This window comes from Pseudopipra pipra, chromosome 1 (assembly GCF_036250125.1).
Source record: "Pseudopipra pipra isolate bDixPip1 chromosome 1, bDixPip1.hap1, whole genome shotgun sequence".
In the NCBI taxonomy this organism is placed as follows: domain Eukaryota; kingdom Metazoa; phylum Chordata; class Aves; order Passeriformes; family Pipridae; genus Pseudopipra; species Pseudopipra pipra.
The window spans coordinates 114,093,250-114,112,601 of record NC_087549.1 but is presented as its reverse complement, the minus strand read 5'-3'; the positions used below and the strand labels follow the sequence as shown (position 1 = coordinate 114,112,601).

At 41.7% G+C, this 19,352-nt stretch overlaps 1 protein-coding gene across 2 annotated transcripts in view; it reads left to right on the top strand.

The window, feature by feature from the left end:
* Nucleotides 1-19,352, top strand: part of TGFBR2 (transforming growth factor beta receptor 2) — a 59,622-nt gene that overhangs the window by 33,104 nt on the left and 7,166 nt on the right. For both annotated transcript variants that reach the window (XM_064672432.1, XM_064672443.1), the window contains exons 4-5: nt 9,787-10,586; nt 11,952-12,093. In XM_064672432.1, the coding sequence (XP_064528502.1) occupies nt 9,787-10,586; nt 11,952-12,093 (942 nt within the window). The remainder of the gene's footprint in view (nt 1-9,786; nt 10,587-11,951; nt 12,094-19,352) is intronic.

The window sequence follows — 19,352 nt, the reverse complement described above, 5'->3', positions numbered from 1 at the left end:
GGGTGAAAAGGCCCTGGGTGGCTAGAGGTTGACTAGGCAGCAGACAGAGGCCTGGCCCTACTGTCATGGAAAAAATGAGCGCTAGACTACCAGGGTTTTTTCCTCCCTGATGTCTGGTTGTGTCTAGTGGATCTTCTACATCTTGCTTTACCTTCTTGTGCTTTGACCTACTGTAGTTGTTTGCACAGTCTCAGTCCTCCCTTGATGTTTGGGAAGCTCTGTTCCTCAGCCTTCCCTTTGCCACACCATCTTCCAGCCTCTATTCATCAGCCAGTGCGAGCATGACAACTGTCTAACAAAGGTGGTTTTTATTAACAATCCTGAGTTCCTTGACTGAGGTCAAGGCTTGTTTACCCAAAAGGACCAAGCAGGACAGGGCCCTTTCCAGTCCCACATCTCACCCATTTTCCACAGGCAGAGATGACTAGGCAATTGTAGTAATATGCAGGAATCTCATTTCCTTGGCTACAAAGTGTGTGACCTACCTGCTATGCCATGCAACTTCTTCCTTTTATGCAGCTCATTCAGGCACTTTCATTCAGTGATGTGCAAAAGGGTGACCCAGCACTGGACATTGCAAACAGGAAAACAAATCCTTTAAGTACTGTTGTCAGTATATATGCAGTTGTTATCCTGGGCATCAAATTCAAATCCAATGCAGAGAACTCAAAATCTGGAAACAGGATTTTAACAGAGCTCTATTTGGTTTACAGTTGTTTCATTCTAATAACTTACATGGCGGTAATATTTTATCATCACCTGTCTTGCCATGGTATGCTGATCTTCATGCAGCTTGAAACCAAGGTGTCTGTGGGATTGTTCAGGTAGACTATGTTTATTGCTCATGTCCTGCAAGATGAGGTCATTATTTTGGGCATTCCCACCTCACCCAAATACGGGAGAAATCTGTAGCAGCAACAATGTGTACAAATTCTGAATCATCCAAATAGTTGCCTTGGAGTATCGAAACTTCAGTGATAGACATGAACAGCAGGTCAACAAGAGTTTATGAGAATAATGAAGCTAACTGGGGAAGTGTGCCAAGGAAGGGAGAGTGTTGTGCTGCTAACAATCTTCACATTGATCATGGTTTCGCAAAGCTGGCTAATTGAGAGTGTAAGAGATGTAAGTATTTGATTAATCAATTGTGGGTGAGTCATTTGCCTGAACAAATTACAGTCTATGGATTTGCAGTGTGTCAAGTGCTGTGGTTGCTCACTGTGTATGGTTGTTACCTGGGAGAGCTAATATTGTTCTGCTGCCTGAAGCACTGCAAGCATGCCTGTGCAATGCCTTGTCCTATGCCCAGATCACAGGAGATATGGATGATGTTTTAGAGTTTCCTTAACTTGATATCTCTCACTTGTCTCTAACATGTTGCCCGTCTTTTCCTTTCTTTCTCTCCTCTTCCTCTCCTTACTAGAGTCAAAGTGTTAGTGATTTTACTTGACTACATAGAAGGATCTCAAACTTAAGAGCAGACTTAAGATCTGTGCACAGTCATGAGACCATAAATACTTATGTGATGAGTTGTCCGGTGCTCAAGGAACAACAGAAGGGAGATGATTACAGCTGGACTGCTTCCAAGTGGATTTTAACAAAGGCTTTCATTAATCTCTTTTTCTGTTATCCAACTAACATGTTCAGAAGGTAACTGTCTTCCAGCTGCCCCATAAAAGAGGTCAGTAGCATTACATAACGTGTCACACAGCCTCTCACCGCTTGTATATTGGCTTTGTTCTCTCTGTTTCCTCTTAGGTATTTGCAGGCACAGGAGTCCCACCCAGTGCCTGCAGCTGTGTGTAACCAAAGGAGAGGCTGTCTAATGCTGAATGTCTGAATCACTTAGTGGGATAGAAAGGAAATAGAATGGAAAGAGGCTAAAGAAGCCAAAATTTTGGTTTGCTCTGTATTATTTATATTGTTTGCTTCCTAGGAAAATAACCATTCCAGCTTGGTTACAAATTTGTATAAAAACAAACTAGGCAGCACTCTTCCAGTCTGGTTGGCATATTTGTTACAATTTGCATCACTTGAGAGCTTAATAAGTGTGGGAATGTGGCCAACCTTTTATCAGGTTGTCATGGAAGAGACTTTAATAATTACAGACAGAAACAAACTGTAACTAACACTGGCAACATAATATTTTGGGAAAGGTTGGAGGGGTGAAACTCAGGCTGAGAATAAAAATAGTGGTTAATGTGTGGCATCTGTTGGAACATATTGAAACTGGAGAGATTGATTTGTTCCAGAAAACCACCAGCAAACAGCAGCAGACACCCAAGCTGTATAACTTAGCCATGTATCACAGAAAAACAGTCACATCATGTAAATTTAGAATATGTCGGCTCTCATATCACTGAGTAGGAAAGCTGAGCTACAAAAGTCAAAATGTGTGAGAGATGCCATGTAGACACAGTGAAATGATCTGTTAGAATGGGAGAGATAAGAAGGGAATGCATCTGGGGGTGGGAGATTTTAAGCAAAGGAGTGCTGTGCCAGCAAATCAAGGAATTACACTTTCTAGCCAGCAGTGAGGGAATAAAAACAGCAACAAACTATTTGTTCTGTCTTAGAGCTTAAGAGTTTCTTAAACCTCCTGGGTGCTGAATAGCATGCTTGGCGATCAGTTGAAAAACGAAATTCTGCTTACAATAGATGAAATATCCATTACATCATTGCTGCCCAGCCTTTTCACTGAAGTAAGACACCCAGAGGCAATCAAGTTGCCTGCCTCCCACCCCTGTGACTAAGATGCAGCCATTCCCATCAGGTGACAGATGTATATGCATGACTCTTCCAACATGTAACACTTATGACTGGGTCATGTAACTGGGGATTTTCCCTAGGTATTACAGAGAATTCTTGGGTCCTGATACCCTGGGTAGTCACATGCCGAGGGCAAAACTGCTGGCCTGCAGGGGAGAGCAGCAGTGAGTGTGCTACAGGTCTCCAAAACTGCTCATGCTTTTGCCTTACTACTTCTCAGGAAAAGAGGTTAGTGGTGGCACTGGGCAAGGATATGCATTAAGTGCTCTGAGAGCTGGGTCTGGTTTGCCAGCCATTTATTGACTGCAGAGCAACATTCAGGTGGCCAAATACCCAAAAGATCAAGTGAATGAGTTCCCATACCTTTGAGTAAACATCCTTAGGGCAAAAATTCTGAACCATGTGGATGACAGTATTTTAGAAAGATAGCTTTAGAAACAGGCTCTAGAGATTGCTTTACCTTGCTACTTCTACTGTCTTTGGGGGAAAGGGGGAAATTTTCTAGACTCTAGAAAATTTTTGACATCATTTCTGCTGGAGAAACTAGCTGCTCATGATTTGGACAAGTGGATCCTTTGCTGAGTAGAAAACTGTCTGGATGGTCTAGCCCAAAGCATGTGGGTGAATGGAGTTACATCCAGCTGGTGGCCAGTCACAGGCTGTGTTCCCCAGGGCTCAGTATTAGGGACAGGCCTGTTTAATATCTCTATCAATGACCTGGACAAGGGGATTGAGTGCACCCTCAGCCAGTCTGTAGATGACACCAAGTTGGGTGGGAGTGTTGAACTGCTGGAGGGTAGGAAGGCTCTACAGGGGGATCTGAACAGGCTGAGGCCAATTATATGATGTTCAACAAAGTGAAGTGCCAGGTCCTGCACTTGGATCACAGCAGCCCCATGCAGTGCTACAAGCTTGGAGATGAGTTGCTGGAGAGCTGCCTGGGGGAAAGGATCGTCCCTCTGTGCTCAGCACTGGTGAGGCCGCACTTCGAGTCCTGTTTTCTGTTATTTCACGACAAGAAAGACATTGAGGTGCTGCAGTGTGTCCAGAGAAGGGCAAGGAACTGGTGAAGGGTGTCCTCCTCAGCACAAGTCTGATGAGAAGCAGCTGAGGAAACCGGGGTAGTTTATCCTGGGGAAAAGGAGACTCAGGGGTGACCTCATCGCTCTCTACAACTGTCTGAAAAGAGGTTGTAGTGAGGTGGGGGTCAGCCTCTTCTCCCCGTTAAGAAGGAATAGAACAAGAGGAAATGGCCTCAAGTTGCAGCAGTTGAGGTTTAGATTGGATAGTTGGGAAAAATTCTTCACCAAAAGGGTTGTTAAGCATTTGAACAGGTTGCCTGTGGTTGAGTGACCATATCTGGAGATATTTAAAAGATGTGCAGATGTGGCAGTTAGGGACGTGGTTTAGTGATGGACTTGGCAGTGCTGGTTTAACACTTGGACTCTATGATCTTAGAAGTCTTTTCCAACCTAAACAATTCTATGATTCTGTAGCAGGCCAGGGAGACCTATCAACTACCGGAGGTAGTGCCTCTCCAGGAGACAAGATACTGTTTTGGATAACATGGTAATATTCCTTTTAGACTAAAAGATGAAGACATACAGCTCAAGCACAAGTTACTGGCCTTGACAGACTTGGTTTACTTAATCAAAAAAAAACTCTTTTAAAATTCGGGAATTTGCTGAAGGAATTTAACTTTCAAGAAAGACTACAAGAAATGTCAGGGTTTATATTCCATTGGATAGCAAGACAGAACCCACTCTGATTTTCAAATTTAGTAATCTCTGTCTTCTGCCATCAGTTGGTTCAGCATAGAGCTGAGTGAGGGGTGGAACTGATTTCCTGTTAAATTAAAAAACAATACCTTCATCTCCAGCAAGTATGGAAAATTAAAATATTTCCAAGAAACTATCAAGATAAAGAATTACAGGTTAGTTTGAGGTGCAGCATTTCAGTTTGATTATTGTCAAGTATTTTAAGTTAGGATCAACAATTTTCCTAAGGAAACACCCTCCCAATCCCCTATAAAACTCCCCATCCCCATTCACAAAACCTCCAAAACGATGCCTGTAAAAGTAGCAGAAGTTTTTAAAAGTTAGATCAACTTTCAGACCACTTTCTTCATCAAGATAAGGGTTTCAGGGAAAAGTATAGGAATGTCAGAAGCAGAGTTTCTCTTTTAAAAATCAATGTTTTTCATCAAAAAAATGCTTTACTGAAGATTTACAAGCAATTTTAATTCTAAAAAGACCAAAATCAGGAAGGTACAGGAGATACAGCAACAGAATTTCATTTTCACTTAAGGATTCTTCAATAGAGATAAATTAAGTTACCCCAAACAGCTGCTCAGAGGAAATTTCATTTCACTGAAAATGAGGCATTTTGTGGAACTAGCTTTCATCCAGAAGCACTAAAGGGATGGGCAGGCTTTTCTGTATTTTATTGCTTTGTGCCTTGCTCAGAAATCAGTACACACATAAGGTTCAAACTCACATTTTTCCTTATTCAGAGTACGCAGGGATGCAAAGCTCTCTCCTGAACCAAAAAGAGCAGGTCTTGAACTTGAAGCTCCCGTAGTCCATAGCAGTTCTCTCACTGGAGGGGATTCAGCACTCATACCTCTTGCCAAATTGCAACATTTGAACAGAAATTCTGTTTAAGCAAAAACATTCAAAAAGTGTTAGTTTTTATTCCAGTGTGGAATTCAAACCAAACTTTGAAACCTCAGAATTGCTACAAAATGGAGTTGTCCCCCAGTCAGCTCAAAGGGCTGCTTTGTGTCTTGGGAGCTTGCGAAATAACTAGATCACAGTCCTGAGTCTGGAACCGAGTTTTGTGACTTTGTGCTTCTGGGGATTTTTGAGACACTGGACAAGCTCGCAATACGTCACAATGGTTATGTATAACCTGAGTTCTGCTAATATGAAATTTATTCTTGCCCTGCTCTGTGGCTTTCACTAGCAGTTCAATAGAAAGCAACTTTAGAACTCACAAAAGCAGCAGACAGCAAGGAAGTAGTTCTGTCAGTACTGGCAGGGCATTCTGCTGCCCTGCGCATTCAAGTGTGTGTCCTCATTTCATTGCCATTGTTTTATTTCTTATTTCCAAAGTTCAGTGACACTAAAGCTCAATCAAAGGCACCTAATCCAACCTAAAGAATTTACAGGCTCTTGTGCTTTGAAGCTTCTTGACTGAATAGGGGCTGTACAGTGTTTTCATTTTCCTTGGCACTTGAGTTCTGTTCCCTCGAGGCTTAGGTAACATTAAGGGTTGTGCAGATGGCTCCTGCTTAGTTTAAACTGCATACAGGAAGCTTTCTTTTAGCTCAACTTCTCTATTGTTATGCTATATTAATAGGCTCTTTTGAAGCTTAAGAAAGAACTGATCTGACTAAATAATAGTTCTGGGTGGGGAAAGTTATTTAGGAGCATGTTTGCAAAACATGAAAGGCTGCTTCATTTAACCATTTCCTTGCCTACCTGTGCAGCTGGGTTTTGCTCACTCCATGCTCAGAAAGAGGAAGCTGCACACCCATTTTTTAAATTATGGGGTTTGAGTCATGCGTATTTATTTATAAGCAAATGAACGTATTTATTCTTAGATTCCTGTAGTCAAGCCAGAAAATGTTGGCTAGCCACTATGAAAACATACAGCTATGCTCTGAATTTTGATCCTGCCCCGATTTTGTACACAGATTCAACAGAGAAGTATCCCATCCTTAGCTTGTGCTGGAATGGCTAATTTGATTCTTCTCGTATCATCAGTCAAAATCAAAGGCAGTTCCAGAAGTGTCTTGCTCAGGCCACACCTCAGTGCCACCAGCCCTTTGCTCCTGCTACCTCCTTTAATTCTGCTGTCAGGAAGCTCAATCCCTTCCTAAGCTCAGACTTCAGCCTTGTCAGTCCTGACACCCTGATGGGTGCTCATTCTTGCACTTCCCAAACCTTGAGTGGGACTTGCCTGGTGTCTTAAATACAGAAAATTAGCAGAGCCTTCATCCCTGCTGCTTTAGGTGGGGATGTGTAGCTGTATGCTTTTCACCCCCTGCTTCCTCCAAGGGACCGTGCCAAAGCGGATGTGTCACTTTGCAGCAGGGGTGCAGCATGATACAGTGCTCAGGGGAAGTGGCCAAACTGCTCAGCTTCTGCTTTGATTAAATTTTTTTCTCATTCTTTTTCAAGTAACTTTTGCAACATCAACATTTTTTCCCTTCCACCCAGAAATCCCCCTGCACCACAAGCAGAGCTTTCTCTTGTGCAAAAAGAGAAAGAGCTGAAGAGGCTGTGAAGTCTGCTGGAGAGTTCTCAGATGTAGGCCAAAATAACACAGCCTGCTCTAGGGCCTTATAGGAACAATCGGAAATCCTCATGCAGGTAGCCATAACAATCAAGGAGTGAGGGCTTTGGGTGAGTTACTTCTCAAATCTGAAAATGCTTCCAGCTACCTCCAGCTGCTTGGACTCATGGGGAGAAATCTGAAAGAGAACTAATATACATCTTGGGGGTTTTGTCACTCATTTAGAAAGGCATTTGTATTTCAAATACCTGATCTACATATTACAGCCCTGTGGCAAAGAAAAAGGGCTTAAAAGGCCCTAAAAAGACATGTTCATCTCTGTAAAAGAGTATACCACATGATATAGATGACATTTTACTCTGTTCCAAGGGCAGAGCCCAAACTTCAAGAATGTTTTTCTGTGGCCAATAAAAAACAAAAACAAAACAAACCCAACAAAATAGAACCCTGAATGTTCAAAAAAATAATTTTCTCTCATTGTTACAGATCAGTTGTGTCATATAGTTGTGGCCTGCTTGCAGCCAAAACTCCAAAACCGCTGTCCCACAAAGCAGTCTGTTCTACTCCACCGAGGTGTTTTCCAAGTTCTTTATAAAGCAGATTTTCTGAAAGCAAAGAATGCACATGGGAATAAGCAATGCAAATCTTCTGTTTACTGACAGTGACACTGGACTTTCTAAATATATTCCTCCTGTAAGGGCCATAAAAAAACTGGGGTTTTTTTCCCCCTCTGTAACAAGTTGAAAAGCAGAAATGGTGCCTGTAACTTGTGATGAACTTTTAGGTTTGGGGTTTTTTTTATTTTAGATTTAAGAATTTTTAAATTTACTAACATCTTGTTGCCAAGAGAAATCACTGGAGAACAAGGATTTGTGGTTTGTATAGATCTGGAAGGAGAGATTGACTTAAAATAATCTTTTGCTTAAATGGAGGAAATATATTCTTTGTTTGTAGATGCTGCTAGTGCATGCCATTGACCTGTGCTAGACTGGGAATGCCAGTGCTAGAAAGGCACTTCCTCTTCCCTGAAATCCTATGAGAGAGGTTAGGATTTAATTATTCGATCTACATCTGGTTGGAGAACCTTTTAAACAGAGGAAGCACATCCTGGTTCAGGATTCAGCTTTTTTCCAAATAAAAAAAGAATACACTCTTCAGATGTCCTGTCACCTGCCTTTGAATAGCTCATGTTTCCTGCTGCTTGCCAACTGGGTTTAAACAGAAAAGTGATTACAAGTGAAACTGGAGGGTCAGAGGTACCCCTTGTTCTAATTGTAAACTCTTTTCTCCCATCCCTTTTAGCATTGCTCACCTTCGTTTTGAGAGGCACCGACTAGGGGAAATAGAGGCCTGTGGCTAATAAAGTTAGTGACAGCTTCCCTTCAGAGCTTATTGAACGTTTGCTTTTCATATTGACTTATTTGGCCTGATGCACAGAACCTGAGTCAGTGACATGGCTGTATGCATCCACTAGAGTGCCATGCTGCCAACAAAAGCCGCTTGCTCTACTGCAGTTGCAGCTTCAGTTGTTTTAGTCCATTCAGGTTTGACTCCCAGGACTTCTTCCAATCAATCCCCTCCCTCATGCAAAGACAGTGTAGTACATTTTATCCAACTCAAAAGGAAGAAATAGACTGAGACATTTCCATGTGTTCGATCAAATCAGGTTCAGATAAACTCTGACCCACTTTTAATCTATTTTTGGAATAAAACTGTTCCCTTTTAAACTGTTTATCTTCCCTAAGAAATACTGAACTAGAAGGTAATTTTTAGAGGTGACAGGGCAGTTCCCATCTCTAGGATAATGATCCATACTTTTCCTGGAATATCTCCCTATTCTAGAATAGGTCCCTGTTGTTCTTCTCTTTCCTATATGTTACACCCCAGAATGTGTTAGTGTGTGCACTGCACCAGGCATGGAGTTTGGAGTGAACCATCTACTGCTTTACAGCAGGACAGCCAATGTACACTCAGCAAGTGACAAACAGAGGAAGTGTTCAGATACATAAATCCGTGCAAAAGTATGTGGGGTGGGGTGACAGTTCTGGACATACCTGTTTACATGCAGGTGTTTGAATTTGTTCTAGCAACAGTCTTTCACATACATCAAAGTATGAGAATGAGCTTTTTCTTTTCAGATAAGTATGCAGGCATATATATTGTGCCTGAATATTGCCATATATATTGGCAAGTTTTGTGTGAACAGGCTTTCTGAAGATAACTTTACTACTAAAATATATTAAAATGTACTAGATCTGGAGTGATAACTGGGAAAGTGGGAGTTCACAGGTTGCATTTTCTATTTATTTATCTTGGAAAAATTAGTGTGTTCTAATAATGACTGGTTAAATGAGCAGATCTTTCAGGAATACATTGACAGAGTAAGTGCCAGAAACTTTGTTTGTTGTATTCAGGAAAGAAGAGGTTTCATCCATAATGCATTAAAGCCTGAGAGAAGAACAAAGTTACTAAATTACATTAGGTTCTTTCTCACTCAGTTCTGGCTTTTTATAAAATAAGCAGACAGGGAAGTCCTGGTAAGCAGAGGCCTATATACAAAATAACATTTTGAAGCAAGAAGGCAGTAACAATTTTTATTACTTACTGTTAGTGGAGAAGATAATATATTGCATTCTGGATAAAAATTATAATTATTGTCAGCCTCCTCTATATATAAACCTATGATATAATTTAATGTATTTCTTGTGTTCTTTACAGACGACCCTCAAAAGCCACAGGAGAAAGACGAAATTTCCAAAGTCACAATCATAAGTCTTGTCCCATTACTGGTGATTTCTGTTGCTGTCATTGTTATCTTTTATGCCTACCGCACTCATAAGAAGAGGAAACTCAACAAGGCATGGGAAAAAAATGTTAAGCCCAGGAAACATAAGGACTGCAGTGATGTTTGTGCCATTATGTTAGATGATGACCGCTCAGACATCAGCTCTACCTGTGCCAACAACATCAACCACAACACAGAGTTGCTGCCCATTGAGTTGGACATTGTTGTTGGCAAAGGAAGGTTTGCTGAAGTGTATAAAGCCAAATTGAAGCAAAACACATCAGAACAGTATGAAACCGTGGCAGTCAAGATTTTCCCCTATGAAGAATATGCCTCCTGGAAAACTGAGAAAGACATTTTTTCAGATGTAAACCTCAAGCATGAGAACATCCTCCAGTTCTTGACAGCAGAGGAGCGTAAGACAGATCTTGGTAAACAGTATTGGTTGATCACTGCCTTCCATGCTAAAGGAAACTTGCAGGAATATCTCACACGGCACATTATCAGCTGGGAGGACCTCTGGAAACTGGGTGGGTCCTTGGCCCGAGGGATTGCCCATCTGCATAGTGATCACACACCCTGTGGTCGTCCCAAAACCCCTATTGTACACAGAGACCTAAAAAGTTCCAACATCCTGGTGAAAAATGATTTAACCTGCTGTCTCTGTGACTTTGGGTTATCCCTGAGGCTGGACCCTTCTCTGTCTGTGGATGACCTGGCTAACAGCGGGCAGGTAAGTTAGAAGTTTGAAAGGGTAGAAGGGTTCCCAGGCTGAAAAGATGAAAAAAAATCATAAGATGCTATGGCAGCTTTTATTTAAAATCATTAAAAATTAATGCAAACAGGTTTATAAACAAAGAGGCTCTAAACATTAAAGCAACACTGAGAGAAGTCCAGTGTAGAGAGCTGTGTATGTATATGATGCAGCCATCCTCTCACTTATAGTGAGCACATGTGAACTTGTTAGTAACTGTTCATGGTGCTGCTGCAGTGCACGTACACACACACTCAGGATCTGCTTCACGTTGTGAGGTTTTGACACAGTTTTCCTGTCTGATGGCATTATACTTTTTTGTGAATAGACCCACTCTTGGTGTACCCCAGTATATGTGAAGTCAGTCTCTTCTATCCTCAAAAGATCTAAGCAGATAAGTAGTAATAGATAATAGTTTTAAAAGTAAAAAAAAACCAACCTCTTTAAGATTATGGTACATTCTCTACATGCAAGCAAATGTAAGAATGTCAGATAAAAATAGTTGCCCTGTTGTGTTTTTTCAACTGAGTAGCATGGATAATACTCATCTACTTGACCGGGATGCCAGGGGGATGTTTATGAATGCTTACAAGACTACATATTTCAAGTATATCTCTAAATATTCTCTCTTCTAATGAAAACTTCTATAGAATAAATTCAGACCATTTATTAACTTAATTCATTCCTAATTATAAAAGTATACATGTATTTATATGTGTATTTTTGTATTCATATTTTTATACATAGGTCACATAAAAGCCTGTCCATTTACACTGACTTTTGCCTCATATTGAACTAATATTTTGGTTTATAACATTTTCGGGGGCAACTCTTCAGTCTGGTTTCGATTCAAATCGAAACCAGCTTCTGCATTCAGTATCTGTGTGTTTCTTCTCCCAGGCCTGCATGTACTTTCCTTTTAAGCCTACCATGAAAAGAAACAGCTAACACTATAATACGCAGTGCAAAACAATACAAAATGTTTCTTGCTCATCTGAAAGGCACTTGGTCTGCAGCAATTGCTTCAGGCCCTAAGGGCAGAGTTTATCTGTGAATAGCCAAAGAGCGAGAAAACTTGTCAGTGTCAAAATTATTTGATTAAGGAACTAAAAAGGGCTGCTTTCTGTTTTTCCTTACCAAGAGAGGTGCAAGTAAGTTGGTAGTCAGGACAATGCCAGATTCCCCTGGCAGCAGAAAATATGGCCTGTGCCAACTACGGCCTGAATTTTTGGATACATGTCAAATGGCACCATTTTCCTGAAAGCTGAAGTTAAATCACAGCAGAATCCAAAATATGAACTACAATTTCAGCTCATGAGCTCTCCTTGATCTCTTCTTCTGTAGGTTGGCACAGCAAGGTATATGGCCCCTGAGGTTTTGGAGTCCAGGATGAACCTGGAGAACATGGAGTCCTTCAAACAAACAGATGTGTACTCCATGGCTTTGGTCCTCTGGGAAATGACATCTCGCTGTAATGCTGTCGGAGGTAAGTGCCATCTGTTTTCTTATCTCTAAAAGTATGTTGAGACAGACATGCTCTTGTGGTTGTCTGGCAGAGGGTGATTCTGGATGCTGTAAATAAACAATGCTTCAGCAGCATGAGATGTACACGTGCTTGAAGGCCAAGCACCTGAGCACACAAGAAAATTACTCCTCAATTGCTCTAAAAATAAATCTGCTATTAGGTAAATCACTTTTAAGGATTATTAAAGTCTGGTTTTCCTCTGACATACTGAGTAGTCATGGATTGACTCAGTCTAGTTGATGTCACCCAAAATGATTTGAAACATAAATCAATAGGAAATGTTTAAACCAAGAAGCGATAACTGCCTCATGTTTACTTTCATAGAATGTTAATTCTCAAATGTAGTAAGGGCCAGTTAAGTGTCACAATTACTAATTGATAATTTCAGTAAGAGCCATCATAGTGATATAGAAACTTCCCTGCTTTCCCAAAATCACCAACTGCTGCTTTGTGATGTCACAAGAGATCACCCATATGAGAAATCAAGAGATGTTTGCTGTATTAAGTGTAGTAACAAAATAAAAATTATTGGAACTGACTATCAGAACAGCTTCAGAAAAAGCTGCTATGCTTGTTCATATTCAGAGTTTGTTCACTGAAACAAAATCTCGATTTCTCCTTTGCCTAAAGCTGCCCCAGAATTCCCAGTGTTGTATCTGCTAGAAATCAGAAGAATTGCTGTTGAGATATCTGCATTACATATGCTATGTTCGAAGATTTTCACCTTACTTCAGGAACTAAAATAAGACTAAGTTACATATAAAATTCTTCAGCCTGCTGGAACTGTCTAACATTCATTCTAAAAAATTGCTGCACAATCCAGGGCTCACACAGGCAGTCTAAGGAGTGGGGCTGTGAAAGATAACACTAATGTGGATATTATAGAAGATATGCAACTCTTATTAGATTTGTTAGCCATCTTCCAAAACCACAAAGGCTCCCTTTTCATCGGGCTCCGCTCAGTTCCACTTTGAAGGGCTGCCATAGACACAGAGACCGGACAATCTTGCACGCTAGAGCAGTATGTTGTGAGGAACACAGTGTACAGGAGGGAAACCAATATCCCAGTGGATATTGGGAAGTGCATAGCTGCTCCTTGTTTCTCTACCAACATCTGTGGGATACCACAAGGGAAGTCTCTGAAGCCACTCTGCACAATGACTGTGTGGCTGCACCACGATGTCCATGTGCCAGGAGGAAGGAATGCATCCATCTCAGTCTCCCGCTATGCCTGACCAACGTTTGGTCTTGCTGGGTGGGCTGTATTGTGGGCAACAGATTTGCCCCTGTTTGCACCCTGCCAGGAAAGCTACAAAGCGAGTATGTGTGCAGAAAGTGCTAGCCTAAAAGCATGGGGAAAAAAAAGATCTTTTCTAGTCAAACATTTCAGTGAAAAAACATGTGGTGTTTCGGGAACTGAACCTCAGTCTGACATATTCCAAGGCAAACCTATCCATATTTAACAGTCGTGATCGTGCCTGTTTCTAAGAGCATTGGCACAGCCTCAGCCTTTCATTAGCACTTTGTAAATGTGGCTGAGGAGATTTAAAACTTGAGAAAAAAGAACTTTGCTCTGTCTCTTGAGCTCTCTCTGTTTCTTGCATTTAGAAACTCACCTTATTAATATAAATATGAGCTGTTCATTGTGAATCTTTTATCTTTGATGATGCCTGAGTCTCTTCCTGTTCATATTTGCTGAGTATGGTGAAATGGAGATGGTGGCAAAAACAAACCTTATTGCTGCTGTTCTCAGAAGGCAACTGCCTAAAAGAGGATATAAAGGGAGTTTCATAAGGAAGGAAAATCACCAGCATGTTTAGCTAGAAAAGACTGACCCACTTTAACCTTAGGAAGAAAAGCTGAAGTTATTTCAGGAAAAGTAAAGATTTCTCTAACCCAGCATCCCCTTTGCTTTCAAGGTGATAGTTAACCCCCACCCACATCCTGATTTTCCCCTATTCATTTCATCCCTCATTAATTCTCATCTCCAGAATCAAATTTCTTGAATTTTGTTTCCCTATTTCAGTAATCTTTTCAGAGGTGAGGTCCCCAGCAAAACCCCAGGAGGAGTACTCGGGCAGATCTGTAGGGGGTGGAACTCGGGCTTAGCATCTCCATCTAGAGCAGTTATATACAACTCCCAGGGTGTAGCTCCCTTGGCTTGTCACTATTACTGAGCTGCAACAGCATTGCACCATTACTCTCATTTCCTTCTTAGGTTTTCCCCTGGTTCATGCAGTCTGGCTATCTTTGCAGCCAGCTGGTGAAATACCCTTACAGTGATTCATGACTGCAGCTCCCTCTCTGCTTTCCCTCTCCCATCTGTCACTTATGAGACTCCCTCCTCTCCTCGCAGCCTTCCCAAGGAGCTGCCTCTGCTCACACACACCCCTCTTTAATTCCTAAACTATTTGGCTATGAGAAAAATGACTTCACATACACGCAGGAGTAGGCTGACCTGATTGCAGACAGCCTTTTCAAAGGAGCCCGAAAGATCTAGGCACCATCTTTGCAGGGCAGGCTTGGCTGCAATTTAGAGGGCAAGAGTGGCAGTCTAAGCAGAGGCAGTCTAAGCAGAGGCAGTCTTAGCAACTTTAGTTAGGGAGGGAAGCATGCAAGGAAGGGAGGCTAATTGCCATTCAGCCAGGTAAAGGTACAGTGACTTATTTCTTTTACAAAGGGAGCTCTTGGGATTCATTTGTCAGCATGCAGGTGTTCAGTGAGTGTAGGAGGTGATGGAGCAAGTCCTTTCACTACAGCAGCTTTGTCAAACACAGTCTCCAAGCAATGCCAGGGCTTTTCAGTCAGCAGACATTTAAACAAAAATACCCAGCAGCACAATCCATACTGTGAAGCTGCTGTAGTAAATAAGCAGGTGGGGATCAGCTTTTGAGAAAGGCCATGCTGTTCATTGTTACTTTGTTGTGCTAAATATGGAGAAGCAGAAATGGGGCACGAGGGAAAGGGAGACAGGCAAAGATCGAGTTTGACTGATTTTTCACCAGAGTATAATTTAAGAGGCATATTTAGAAACTCAGAAATACTACTTTGGGGAGAACTTCGACTGCTACATGCTGCTGTTAACTTGGTATTTCATTCAGCACAACAGCTGTGCACCAGATGCTGCACGTTGCAAGAAATATAATTTTCATCTCAACCACTTGCTTTCAGAGTGACACAGCTTTGGTGACTGAGACAAGTGTAATTTCTCTGACAGCCTCCTAGAAAGAAAAGAAAACCATCTGTTTTGTATCTCAACTGCTATGGGTGAGGGACTGTTGGGGGTGGCAAGGGAGAAAGAGAGGAAAGGGAACTTCTGGATACACAGGTTTGGTGAAGAGGGGGAAGAAAACCCTTCAGAAAATGGTGATGTTGCTTGTGCAGTATTGTACTGCCTGGAGTGCTGGCTGGCTTCAGTATAGTAGCAGGGCTTTTTTTGAAATGGCAGCCTTGCTTTACCAGAGCTGTGTTTCATGTGAATAGAACCAGGATTAATCTTATGCTTATTCAGTGAGAGTCAGCCAAAAGCCACAGTTTGGCATCTAAACACTTGTGCACCCTGTACCTCACGAAATGTTTAGCTTTCATCATATCGATGTGGAGAGGTGACATTTCTGGCAGCAGGGAGCAATTAGATAGCCAGTACAGTAGGGCTATGCCTGCACAGTGGGCCCTGAGGTTGCTGCAGCTGGGGTCTGATTTAAATTTCTCCTTCTGTGAAGTGGAGCCCAGTTAGAGCATGTCTGCACTGCCCTGGCTTCTGGTGGCATATAACCCCGGCTGTAGATCCACACAGTACAGCTTCACCCCATGACAGTCACCTATGTCCTAGAAATTCTCAAAGTGTCACCACAGTACTATGTGTAAGGTAGCAAGTGCTATCCTTCAACAAGCCCATGTAGCAGTAGATAAGGTTACTACAGTCCATGTCGAGCACTGATGTGCTCTGTGTTCCACTAATTTCCCACCTCAGGATTCAACACACAGTGACTAAGCAGCCTGTAACCCTACACTGGTGGCAGAGCTCATGCACTCCCAAACCTTTAGAAGGGTGCCTGTGTCTTTGATCATCAGATATGAAGTCACTTAAAACATGTCTGTGGGAGGGAAACAGTACAATGAGTTCACCCATCCCAATACATCCTTCACCTCAAGAGGGAAACCTAGAGAAATTTGTGAAGTAAGCATTTGACAGCTCCTTAAACTTGGCCTTGAAACAGCTTTTGAGCCTCTGCTTTAGGCATTATTTTCCCTTTGTGCAACTAGTACAAGCTAGTAGATCCAACATCCAAATTGCTCTAATATGAAGAAAGACACTATCTGAAGGACACGACCTGTGTGTGTGCATGAGCTGTCACAGTAGCTCCGCCATCAACTAATTTATCCCTTCTGTAGCTGTCCCCTCTTTACTCTAAAGGGAGGGGCATTTCAAAGGGATGTGAAGTTCCTGAACAAAAGCTCACTGCTGTGGGCTGTGCCTCACAGTTGATTTTTGCTGGCCTTTTACCTCGCTCCTGCTTTGATTCTTCATCATCCAGCATGAGAAGTTGTCCCTTAGAAATCAGTAAGATAGATCACATGAGGGAGCATCAACACTGTTTGTGGGTATGCTCTTCTGATCCAAAGAAAGAGAATTTCACTGCAAAAAGCGTGGAGTAGAAAAAGACCACATGAGAGAGCCAAACTTTCCAAACTTTCATCACGCAAAACAAATAGATTTTCAGTAATGGCTCTGGGGCTAAATATCCCATCCCAGCCTTTCTGAGAGTTTCAGCCAGGCCAATGTCAAAGGAAACTAGAGGTATAGCAGTTAGTAGTGCATGGCAGCTCTCAACCATAAAGATTAAATGCTGGAAGTTAAGGTTGAAGGACCTCTGCCATTATTGAATGCTAAAGGTGCTGTAGTTCATGGTACCTGACGTATTTACAGTACTTCATCCAGTTGCCATTTTTAGTGCCCAGCTGATCTAAAACCAATCAAAAGAAACATACAAGACATGAAAAATAGAATCAGCATCTCTATACAGCCACTCATAGGCCCAAACATCTTAACCTACCTCAAACTGACATCTATTATATCTACTGTAGCACGTAAACATGATCCATGAACAACTCCAGCTATTACTGCAAAATGTGTCTGACACCTGAGATTCCACAACATAAGGATGACTTACTGTGTGAGGATTTAGTGGGCTTTTTTTTCTTTCCAAGGGAAAGAAGAAGTAATAAATAGCAAGAAGATGCTGCATGCTTTTCAAGCTGAAGGAAGGCAGAACTGTATTAGTAGAACGTCATTACAGTAAATTGGCATCTGGCCTAAATTTCTCTTTATTTACCAAAACCAAAAACAAAGCAACAACAAAACAGAAAGCCCAAACATGAAAAACCTATTCAATCTTTATATTTGGAAGAGGAATGTTCATAATATATAAACAATTTCTCAAGCAGGGAAAATGTATTCTGAACCTGTCAATTCCCAGGAAAGGCTTTCCCTTCCCCCACTTGAACCATCTCATGAACCTTCAGATTTAAGTCAATGAGAGGGCACCAGTCAGCACCACAGCACCAGCTTCCCTCTGTTGGACATACAGATTCCTCTGACTTTTTACATTGCAAGATCTCAGAGCCTTGGCTGGTGTCCATGACCGCTACCACAACTAAACCACGACTGATGGAGATGGTGTAGGGAATGGCCATCTAGGTCATGCTATTTAAATTTTCCCAGCAAACGTTAATATTTTGGTTAGCTCTGAAAGTAGAGTTATCTGCACTGTAATCATTGTGCATCCACTGCGTAGTAACCCAGGTCTGACCAGCAAGATGGCAACTTCCCAATTCACTTCTAGGGCTAAAGTCTTGTAAATTTACTTTGGCCGAGTAATCTCAAACTCAGATTAATGTGGGTGAAACTGGTATGCCTTCCTGTGCAGGAAAGAAAGCAAAGCAGACTTTGGCCCTTGAGTCTTAAAGAAAGTGATTTATGTATGAGAAGATAGGAGACTACAACCATTCTCCAGAGCATTGTGTGGACAGTGGTCAGCACCAGATAGTTAGGGAGAAGGAAGGAGAGCTCTGCAGGAGGCATCTGTGGAGTGATCTGCTGCGCTGCACACACAGTTATTTGCAGCTGAATGTCTAAACGTGGAACATTTGAAGCACAAGGTTTAATATCTCTTCCAAAATGTTTGTTATTGTAACTTGGCTCTAGGGTTTTGGAGAAAAGTCCGAAGTTAGTTATCTTCAGTACAACCTTGCTTTTATCATGGACATGACAGAAGGATCTGACCTGTGTTATCTTGGTCATTAGTTATTTTCAGTAGTGTTTTATATGATCCCATCCTTACCTTTCTCTTCAAAGTAAACAAAGCCAAGCTTTAGAGGTTCTTTCCATTTCTTCTGGGCCTTTAATCATTACCACCTTTCTCAGAGCTTCTTTTTACACCTTGAGAGGAGTGAGCAACACTGGACACTACAGTTGAACTTTGATTGTAACATTATGCAATGGTACTGTGTCTCCCGACTCGTTCATCTCTCTTCACACTTCATCTAGGCACTCACATGCATTCTCCAGACTGCTTTGTAGATTACACTTCAGTTTTTCTTGCCCTCAATTAATTCCTAGAAAGAAATAAGAGGCAGCAGAACAGGCCAGCTTCATAAATCTTTATCTAATACCAGCAAGTCATTAGGCCTGGGAGTAAAGTCTCCATCTGTTCCCAAAGAAACCACAGCATTTTCTACACTGTGTCAGCATCTACTATAATATTTCCGCTCTCAGAGATTTCTTGAGTTTTCTCCAAAGGTCCCATATGTCTCCTCTTCCTTTCTCTCTCCAAAGAGAAGCAAAGAAAATATGCAACATGCAAACAAAAACTAGAATGGCATCAGCGCCTTCAAGAAGATGTGGCCCCTGCATCATGAGCCAAAACTGACCCATTTTGGGAAAGAGGTCTAAAATAAGAGCAGACTACTACTTTTTACAAAGGAATGTGGCTCAGGAATAAACAAGGGTAGTATGCCAGCTTCCAGCATTGCTCCTTACTGTATCTTTGTCCTTTTCAAGCAACTATTTCATCCTAGCAATCTGAACATTCACATCTATCATTACCTAGACAGATTTCAGTTTATATTTCACCTGGTAAGTGTGTGTGGACTCCAGGAAACCTGAGGGTGACCAGTTCTTGCAATCCTGGCTCAAGCAAAACTCACCTTACAAATCC